The sequence below is a fragment of the Zophobas morio genome, unplaced genomic scaffold, assembly GCF_036711695.1.
Source record: "Zophobas morio isolate AGI-343-1 ecotype UQ-CSIRO unplaced genomic scaffold, CSIRO_AGI_Zmor_V1 ptg000276l, whole genome shotgun sequence".
Classification (NCBI taxonomy): domain Eukaryota; kingdom Metazoa; phylum Arthropoda; class Insecta; order Coleoptera; family Tenebrionidae; genus Zophobas; species Zophobas morio.
In genome coordinates, this window is record NW_026972380.1 from 178,457 (window position 1) to 188,630 (window position 10,174).

The 10,174-nt window shown below is 43.0% G+C and overlaps 1 protein-coding gene across 1 annotated transcript; it reads right to left on the reverse strand.

The window, feature by feature from the left end:
• Positions 1-1,798: 1,798 nt before the first annotated feature.
• LOC135119585 (DNA-directed RNA polymerase II subunit RPB1-like) lies at positions 1,799-9,802 on the reverse strand. Its single transcript, XM_064043985.1, has 38 exons — positions 9,737-9,802; positions 9,540-9,675; positions 9,310-9,406; positions 9,122-9,259; positions 8,943-9,068; positions 8,693-8,833; positions 8,503-8,636; positions 8,302-8,446; positions 8,104-8,226; positions 7,971-8,043; positions 7,770-7,917; positions 7,595-7,709; positions 7,404-7,540; positions 7,248-7,347; positions 7,078-7,195; positions 6,937-7,028; positions 6,782-6,873; positions 6,528-6,727; positions 6,331-6,473; positions 6,027-6,267; positions 5,928-5,969; positions 5,672-5,868; positions 5,464-5,612; positions 5,205-5,406; positions 5,055-5,147; positions 4,873-5,001; positions 4,719-4,805; positions 4,441-4,663; positions 4,242-4,376; positions 4,088-4,182; positions 3,953-4,030; positions 3,814-3,897; positions 3,576-3,753; positions 3,392-3,512; positions 3,108-3,344; positions 2,948-3,051; positions 2,798-2,897; positions 1,799-2,745 (listed from the first exon to the last, which is right to left on the reverse strand). Exons 3-38 carry the CDS (start codon positions 9,388-9,390, stop codon positions 1,881-1,883), a joined length of 5,466 nt encoding a protein of 1,821 aa, XP_063900055.1. The 5' UTR covers positions 9,391-9,406; positions 9,540-9,675; positions 9,737-9,802; the 3' UTR covers positions 1,799-1,880.
• Positions 9,803-10,174: the final 372 nt, after the last annotated feature.

Here is a 10,174-nt window from a genome sequence, read left to right on the forward strand (position 1 = left end):
ACTTCTTAAGCTCCTCTTTATATCCTCTATTTTTAATTTGCTTTCTGACCGAAATAGCCTCAATCTCTTTCGAAGGAACAATATCCTCCCTTTTATTAAAAAAAATTATTGTTTTTTAACATTCCCTAATCCCTTTGCTTTAATTAAAATCCTTTATTGTTGAAGGAAAATAGCTGAGCGGTTAACATTTATGTCCAAATTTATAGTAATCAGACATAACATTGAATCAACATCCTCTGACAATTACGCACCAAAGGGTTTCGTTACACCCGCAAAGATGGAGAGGCGTTTATAAGTTATTATTTGAACGTATAAGTAAATATACTTAACATTATTAACTAAAGACAAGTAAGGAAGAGCAGAACAGAACAAAGCAGAGCACAACACAACGAAGAACTAGGCTGAAACTAAAACTCCGACATTTTGAATTAAGAAGGGCGCCCAATCATAAAGACAAATAAGCACGGTGTAAACTCCACCTATTTTGTTTAACTAAGAAAAAAACGCTGTCAACTCATCAGCTAAGTGTTTTTTTTTTAACCGTTTCATGAATGTATACATACCAGTCGCATGGAATTTGCAACTAGCATGCATACTAGAACGGACTTGGGCAGGAAACTGGCGCAGGGTGATCCTGTAGTCTTATCTTTCCGAATGTATTTTTCGCCAAATTCCCATATAATTTTTTTGATTTTTTTAACTTTAAAAGCCCTCTGTGCAAGTTGAGCATCGCTGAAACCCTCACAGCGTTTGCAAACAGTTTATTTTAATGACGCTGGATCTCCTAAGGAGTTGAAAAGAGCAATTACCTTAGACAGTAAAGACATTTATTTGAGTTGGGCGAATAAACGTTTTCTATACTAACAACTTCCTATAGCGAAATTTACATCTCTGGTTTAAACATACATAGAGATAAATCAGAGCTCTCTTAGCTTGTTTAATAGCATGAACTATATATATTATAACAGTCTTTTGTCAAGTATGAATTGAAGAGGTTTCCTTTCCGTTAAATTTAAGGCTTTTGTCGGGAACCTTCTTCCGTTTAGAATAAACCTTTTATCTAATTTCAATAACCTTTTAATTCCATTAATTACCATACTGAAGAGGAATGTTTTAAAACAACGCTTAACAGCTCTCGATGCTTATTTAGGCTTCTTTTATACTTAAAATTCACTTTAACCCTAGTGGCGTCCCGGGTTCGCCATGCTCATTAATTTTCTTTACTCTTTGCTTAATTTGTAATTAACATCTATATAGAAACCTAACATACCACTCCTTTGTCCATACTTCAAATCAGTTTCCAAGATAATTTGCACTTTGTGTTAAGACAACGCTCAATTAAAATATTAAAATATTGCTTATGAAAAATGCGCTATAATTATCTCAAGTGGTATCCTATAATATTATAATTACAGGTAATAAGATAAAGATTAGATCCACTTGTATATAATAATATGCTCCTTTCCCCATAGTTTTATTGTAAGTTGGTAGTGACTAGTTAGCATTAAGCATTTTTATATAATAGGGCTATTAAAAAAAGTTTCACAAAAGTAAAAGGGTCTCGCGGATTTATAAGGTTAACAATTAAAGATTGTATATAAGTAAACCATTTCTTTATATGGCTTGCCTGCTCATAACTTAAATATTAGCGCTGCCACCAAAAATTATTTTTACATAAGCTTACAGATAGTTGTCAATATTCCAAATCTCAAATATATAACTTTGAATTTAACGATATAAATTGTTTATATATATTATAAAAATTGAAGGGGACCTAAATTTATTATTTACAAAATAGAAGAATTAAAAAATATTATTTCAAGTAAATTTACACAGTTAATCCACCATTAAAATAATGCCATTTTTTCTTCCTAAAAATATCACTTTTTAGTAAACTTTTCATCTCTGCTCAACTTCTTAGAAGATTGCTGCTGTTGTAGGGGAGAGTGAGGAGAAAAAGGTAGCGTTGGCGAGTAAGTAGGTGATGTTGGTGAGTAAAAAGGGGTTGACGGTGTATATGAAGGAGATGATGGTGAGTACAAAGGAGATGACGGGGAATAGGCAGGCGAAGTTGTTGAGTAAAGCGTAGAGGAGGATGAGTAGGAGGGGGTCGCAGGTGAGTAGCTAGGAGATGTGGGAGAGTATGAGGGGGATGTGGGCGAATAGGAGGGGGAGCTCGGTGAGTAGGACGGAGACGTGGGCGAATAGGAAGGGGACGTAGGCGAATAACTGGGAGACGTGGGCGAATAAGAAGGGGACGTAGGCGAATAACTGGGAGAAGTAGGTGAGTAAGACGGGGACGTTGGCGAATAACTGGGAGACGTGGGTGAGTAAGACGGGGACGTAGGCGAATAACTGGGAGACGTGGGCGAATAAGAAGGGGACGTAGGCGAATAACTGGGAGACGTGGGCGAGTAAGACGGAGACGTTGGCGAATAACTGGGAGACGTGGGTGAGTAAGACGGAGACGTTGGCGAATAGGCAGGTGAAGTTGGAGAATAGGCAGGTGAGGTCGGTGAATAGCTGGGAGAAGTTGGCGAATAAGCGGGTGAGGTTGGTGAATAGGACGGGGACGTGGGAGAGTAAGAAGGGGAGGTCGGCGAATAGAAAGGAGAGGTAGGAGAGTACGCAGGCGAAGTGGGCGTGTACGCTGGAGATGTCGGCGAGTAGGATGGAGTCGTCGGAGAATACGAAGGAGATGTCGGTGAATAGGGAGAAGAGATGGACGTGTAAGTAGACTGCGGGCTAATCATAAAAATTAACAAGAAAGGGGTGTAGCAGAAAGAACCAATTCTACCTGGTTGGCGTGTAGAGCGGTGACACCGGTGAGTACGGAGAGGAACTGTATGGAGAATAACTCGAGGGGCTTGAAACACCCAAATAACTCTGCTCTCCATCTGCAGACATTTTACTGAGATAGAATAACGGGAGATAGCAGCACTAATACCCCAAGGTGGGGAAAAAGTGGAAGTGCCCGCCAACGGGGACAAAAGTCCGCCGTGAAGAGGGGATAGCCCCGGGCTCAGGGGATACCACGGAGTATGGAGCGCGCTGCAAGGGCAACAAGCTCAGTAAAGAACACTCGCACACTAAGAATTTAGCATTACGGAGTCTGCATAGAGTCCAGGGGGCCAAACTTAGTGGAAAAGTTTATGTCCAGGTAAGTAGGTTGGTGTTCAATGGACTCTTCAAGCATCTCCTCATCGAGGTAAAGCTCACACTCGCCCGTCCCCAGGGGACAGAGCTGACCCATAAAAACATTCTCGGAGACTCCGTGCATATAGTTAACCTCAGCGTGGCAAGCTGCCTCCATTAAGATTTCAACAGTTTCTTCAAAAGAACACCTAGTATTATTTAGAAGTGGATAGCACACGGTGAAAAGAAAGTGCACTTGGTAATTGGTCCAGCCGAGTCCGAACGATTAATGCCGTGTCTTGTGATGGCCATTAAGCTACCCCGAAAAGTCATGACGTCGCAAAGCAGGGCCAAGTGACGGTAATTAACATAAGCGCCTGTACCAATCGCAGCGGAGCGGTTACTACCGGTCTTACATCCAAGTAGATTAGCAAACTGACCGTCAAAGGAGATGACCATGTGCAACTCTTTGAAAAGGGATTCTCGGACGGCTTCGATGCCAAGCACGTCCATAATTTCAAGGATAAAGTTAGAGCGGCATTTACTGGCAACTACATTTGGGTTTCCCATGACTTCCAGTAAATTTACGCCGTCAGTTTCAAAGAAGAACTCTTTTCTCTGGCATGGATAGTAAGAGATTCATGCCAAGGCGAGCGCTGAACAAAACAAAAAGCTTACAAATCTCTTTTCTCCCTGCTCGCTATCCGGATAGTAGTGGTACTCTTTTTTCATAATGTAAACCTGGGAAATGCCTTCGATGCCCTGCAAAAAAGATGGTATCAGTGAAAAAGAAAAGCCGCACACCAACAATTGTGACTTGAATAGTTAGCTTGGAGAGAAGCAGCTGCTCCAGGTCTCTCAATACACTGTCATCGTGTAGAGAAACAGAGCCTTCCTACCAACAAAATTTTAAACGGGAGCCGAAAGCAAGAAGTATCGGTTTATAACGCACATTTAGTAAACGAATGTGGATCACGGGGTGGGAGCGGTTAGTGTCGATCATGCACACCAAATCTGATTCGCCAAACTCTAGGATTTTGTCCTGGACTTTAAACGGAATAGATCAATGATAATACAAACACACCGTTGAACTTGTGAGCACATACTCGTGTCCATGTAGATCTTAGCATTCAGCACAGCGTCTACATTCAGCACAATGCGCAGCACCCAAGGTGAGATCTGGTCGGCACGAGCCTCGATGCCATCTGTCGGACAGTCCCAGAAGTTTTCCACCAAGCGCTCTGCAGGTAGTAAAAAAGATGAGGCAATGCGGCGACTCAGCATTAGTTACAGCGCAAAACTAACGGTCCTCTGGAATGATGGAACTCCTAAAGTCCGGATCGTAGTAGATTTCTGTGCTATCGGTAAGCGACTGCAGAGTGGTGTGGGTCATCACGCGGACGAGGTCGGACACGAGCTCCTCCTCCATGCAATGCGGTTCTTTGAGAAATACGGTGAGTGATGGCGTCTTAATTGTCTTTGCGACGTTAATAAGTTCTTTCAAACGGGGAACTCCGAGGGTGGCGTTCTACCAAGAAGAAAGCTAGAGTCACCCCATGTGCTGTACTTGTATTATAATAAACCTTCGAAGATATCCCCGTAAAGTGAAAAGTGTTTAATGTCATTTGCGTTGCAGGCTCGCCAATACTCTGCGCGGCTAACGCCCCCACCTGAGCGGCGCAAGGTAAACCTTTAATAAGCGGTGAAGTTTATCAATGCTCTGGCAAGCCAGTAAACCATTTCTCCGGAATGGCACTTAGCGAGGCGAAATTTCCTCTCCACGTTGGTGATGACCCAATCAAAGGCTTTAGACGTCAGTTTATGCTCGAAGAGAACCCGTTTAGAGCAAAGATATTCGCGCAGATGCTGAATAAAAAGATATTGAAAAATGGAAGGGCTCGCAGACAGCAGGCGTATACCATCTTAAAGAGAGCGGTAGCCGACTCCTGTGCGTCAATGCTTATTCTGTCCTTCCCAGGAATGACCAGGAGATTGTTACAAAGCTGGCGTAACTAAATCACGTGTATATATAGTGTGTGGAGCACCAGTAAAAATGAAGACGCGCATACCCCTTCGATTATTTTGGAGGGGTGAAGATCAGAGGGACGTTTGTCTTGTATCTTGTGTAGCTTTTTAGCGTTTAAAATAAGTCGAAACAAATTGACGGGAAGGTAGACATCCTCCCTTCCGTCCGGAAATATGCGGCGAAGTTCACGCCGATCTGCAGAGAGTAGGCGGTACTCTTCGTTTAGCATGGCCTGAACTTCAATACTACCAACATTAATAATAAAGTTAATCACTGTTTGGTCTCCAAAGACGTCGGTTTACTTGTGAAGAAGATCATCGACTATATCATGAGTAAGAATTTTCTTTAACTCATTTGTTTCCGTGATATCAATGTGATACATGCTACGAAAAGCTTCGTTATTTTTTCCCACGCTACTCAGATATTGCTTTTCCATATGTGCACCATCCATCTATGAGAGCACAGGGCGTTAGTGAGGGTTCACGCTATACAAGCATGCATGCAACTTACACCATCCTCGCCGTAGAGAAACTGAATGATTTGACCGCCCGAATTTCGAACAGTCCCATCGTATTTCACCATGACGTCCTCCATTGCCTTGATCAGGCGCCGCTGAATGTACCCTGTTTCGGCCGTTTTCACAGCAGTATCGATTAGGCCTTCGCGCCCCGCCATAGCGTGGAAGAAGAATTCGGAAGGCAAAAGCCCTGCAACACAAAAAACAACGATGATGCATGTCAGTTTCAAGAAGCAATCAAACGCCTACCCGCCACGTACGAGTGCTCCACGAAGCCGCGGCTCTCGGGGCCTGCATACAATACATGCGGAAGAAGCAAAGCAGGCAAGCGGATCACTGCCAGTGTACCATAGTCGTCCTTCATGAAATGAGGAAGCGTCCTGTAGACAAAGCCAAAAGGGATCCGGTTGCCCTCCACGTTCTGTTGGCCCACGCAGGCGATCATCTGCGAGACGTTTAAGTAAGAGCCCTTAGCCCCGGAGACAACCATCGCCTTCATGTTGTTGAACTCGGAAAGAGCCTTTTCCGCTTTCTTACCGACTGTCTCACGAGCCTGGTTTAATACGCCGTTCACCTTGTTTTCAAATGTCTGCAGTCAAAGAAAAGCATAGCGTGCATAGGCGCCGAAAGCAAGGGAGAGCAATAAGAAGACCTGGCGAAAGTTGTTTCCAGGGGTGGGTCGCAGCTTTTCGAGAACGGCGTCTTCGATTATTCGCGAAACTTTCTTTTTGGAGTCTTCCAGTTTCTCAGCAATTGTACGGCTCAAGTCTTCAGGCACCACAATGTCAGATATGCCTGCCACCCACCAGTTAAGAAAAACATGTAACGTTGTTATGTAACCGAGCTTACTCATGGAGTGGCCGCCAATAATAAGCCAATTATTAACCAACTTTTGGGTGTAATCAAAAAACAATCGGCATATTTCCGGACCATGCTCTTTGTAGATAACGTGAATAAGTGAGCCGGCAGAAGCTCCCACGACCCTCTTCGTGATGCAGCCCATCAGCAACTCGCCATTTCTTACCAACACGCGCGTATCTGAAGGCGATCTGATGTAGCTTAGAAGCACGTGCACCTCTTATAGATTCTAAATAGTGAAGAACCTCAGCATTAACTGGCGACTTTTACTTTCCTCCGACGTGATTTTATCTTTATCCTCGTAGTTGGTTTGCTGCGGGATAAGAAGGGAAAACAACTTTCATCCGTATGGATGACGCAAATAAGCCATTAATCAACAGGTGCAATAATATGGTATAACCTGTTTGCCAGACCACAAGGGCTTGGGCTTCAAAATGCACGGTGCCGGGATTTTTCCGTTCCACGATGGAACAAAAAGCAGAAGGTTCATTACTGCAAACATACACAATAATATAGCAAACCGAAAAAAAGAATTTATTACCGTCATCCAATTCAACGAAGCAGTCTCTTCTTGTAAGCTTTCGAGCAGCCGTCAGAGTGTCCTGGACTATACCCATGACAGGCTTATTTGACTGCGGAGTGACAATCTGCTGGGGGACGTGCAGGCGAGTGCGTCAAAGTGGTCGTGTTACAAACGCAAGTAAAACTTATCATCATCAAGTTTTCGATTTCTGCGCGCCCGCCGAAAGTCTGTGCAAGGTGTAGATTCATTTCATCCCCATCAAAGTCCGCATTGTAGGGTGTCGTAACACTACCGCACAGAAATATATTAAGCAACGAATTATTATCAAACGTCAAGAAGCTTACACGAGATTCAAACGGAACGTGGACCAAGGGAGGACCTTGACCCGGTGGCCCATCATGCTCATCTTATGCAAAGACGGCTGCCGGTTAAAGATTACGAGGTCGTCATCGACCATGTGCCGCTCCACGATCTCTCCTATCTTCATGGTATAAGCACGTGAAAGCAAGGCAGAGGGGTGGTGGATGGTCCATACCTCCAAATTGATTTGTCTCTTGGATATAGCCAACTGCAGACGACCGCCGTTGCTTCGGATGACCGTCACCGCGCCAGGATACTCTTCAGGGCCCCTCCGCACAAGTTCTTGCAGTCTGGTGCGAAAGAAGCAGAAAAGGGGGATTCTGGAGTAGCAAGTTAACGGCGCAACCAACCTTTCAATATTGAAAGGGGTGACCACCTCAGGATAAGTTAACGTTCTGGCTATCGACCTCGGGACGCCAACTTGGTTGATACTAAGGTTAGGATCGGGAGTGATAACAGTGCGGGCGCTGAAGTCCACGCGCTTTCCCATAAGGTTGGCTGTGCACGGCCAAGTTACTTTCATAAAACGAAAAAAAAAACAGAGTCCGGACATCGAATGCGGCCTTCTTTTGCTTTCAGTCTTTGCCTCAAAGTTCTCAGAGGGCGTCCGGACCTTTGCTGTGACTATTCACAGAGTCAACTGCTAGCGCAGGCGTACATGCACGTGCACAAGAAATTGGGAACCTTGATACCATTTAACTCGTTGTCTATATAAGTAGCGTGAACGATTTGCAATCTCGACAGTGCCTCGTTGACTACAAGTGCAGGAGAACCGCTCTGCCTCAACTTCCGAAGTTGATTATTAGCCTAAACAAATCTTAAATGTAAAGTTCACCCGGACACGCGGTGAGGCTATAAAAATTTTAGGAAAGCGAAAGTTACGTCAACGATCTGACTCAAAGCATGTGTGAGGTCGTCCTGTGCGATAGAAGTCGTGTCCATAGCAATAGGAGGACGAACGCTTAGAGGGGGAACGGGCAAGACAGTCACAATCATCCACTCAGGCCGTGCGTAAGTCGGATTAAAACTGCAAAGGTCCAAAGATTTATAGTTCAAAGGGGTCCAACCGCAAAATAGCAATACCCGAGAATAACAGCGTCCTCGTCACTGATGTTTTTAAGTATTTTATAAGCCTCCTCCGCAGAAAGTTCGCTTTTCCTTTTTTCCGCAGGCTCGTCACTCTCCTTACGCTCTACTACAATTGTGAGCAGTTCTTTCTGCATTTCATAAGATAAGTTCTAACAGAAGCCGCTACAGCTTTTGATAAACATACGCGGATTCGAAGAGGTTGAATATGTCCGCAGCCATCAGCCCGTGAGCAAATTCTTTTCTCTCCGCTGCTGGCCTCAACAAGTCGGCGTAGTCGCATAGATTTGTCCAGTATTCTTTTAGCAGCTTTAAACTTATCATCTTCCTGCAACAAAAATAAGAGTAAGATAATCTACAAGTAAATGGACTCTTGCCGCTAAACTTTACTTCAGAAAAACTTTTAATAATTTCTTTTTTTTGTTTTAAAAAAAAACCTCTTCACAAGTAAATTTTGAGCAGTTAAAGCAGATACAATTAAGTATTTTCACCAAGGTTTCCAAAAAACCAACATGATAAATAGGTTTTTCCAATTCTATATGTCCAAAGTGGCCTGGGCACTCCTAATAATAAGAAATAATAGAAAATACTAATAAGAAAAGGAGGAAAAAAGTACTATGTTGGTGCATTCACACGTTTGGCAAACTTGTCCTTTTTCAAAAGCGCCCATACGTAAGTCGCAGAGGCCCCCTACTTTAACTTTGCCACCTTCTAGAGTTTCTGCGTACTCAATTCTACAGCGAGAGCGTTCTTTCTATTGAACTGTTATTAGTTAAAGCTGTCTAAGACAACAAAGAATAATACAATTTCATCGGGGCCTAAAACTCCAAATTGAATCCTATGTACTTTGCGGAGTGGTACAGAGGCATTTGAACCAACCAACATTCCTTTTACTTAGAACCTTGAAAAGTTATTAACAAAAAAGAACTAACCAAAAAGATTTAAACCAAAAAAATTTAAGAAGCCATCTTTATTAACTAATATGCTCCCCCGAGTCTTTTTAATAAAGAAAGATAAAGTATAGAGCGTTTTACCACTTAAAGGCCCTTCCTTTCTTCACTATGCTATTTATTATTATTAACCCAGACCGGCGGAACAGAAAAGTTCAAATGAGAACGTGCGTTTTACCACTTGTTTTACCACTTAAAGGCCCTTCCTTCCTTCACTATGCTATTTATTATTATTAATTCAGACCGGCGGAATAGAAAAGTTCAAATGAGAACGTGAGAACCAAAGAAGATACCACCCACCCAACAGGCCAGGGTGAAGGAAAGAAAGAAGGCTTTATACGTTTTTAGTACCCTTAACTTCGAACAAAAAAAAGTCGGAAGAAAAGATGAAAAACACATGATGCCAGCAAAGCTGCTGGCACTGAGATTCAAGCCCACTTGTAAAGCCATACTGAGGTTTGCTCCCTTATAGAGGGCCTATAATAAACCTTGTTGCTAAATTTTACTAGGCATATAATTTCGTAAGCTCTGTCAGATAACATTTCTTTAAAGTTAGTCAAAAAGTAAGGTAGGTATGAAAAGGAGAAATATTTTCGCCCTCCTTTCAAAATCTCCTCTTTTCTCCATGTGTTCTATCGGTTGTTATATTCACTTTATCAAACTGAGCAGCAGGAACTTTCAACTCGCTACTTAAACTGAAGAGTTGAAATACTAGAAAG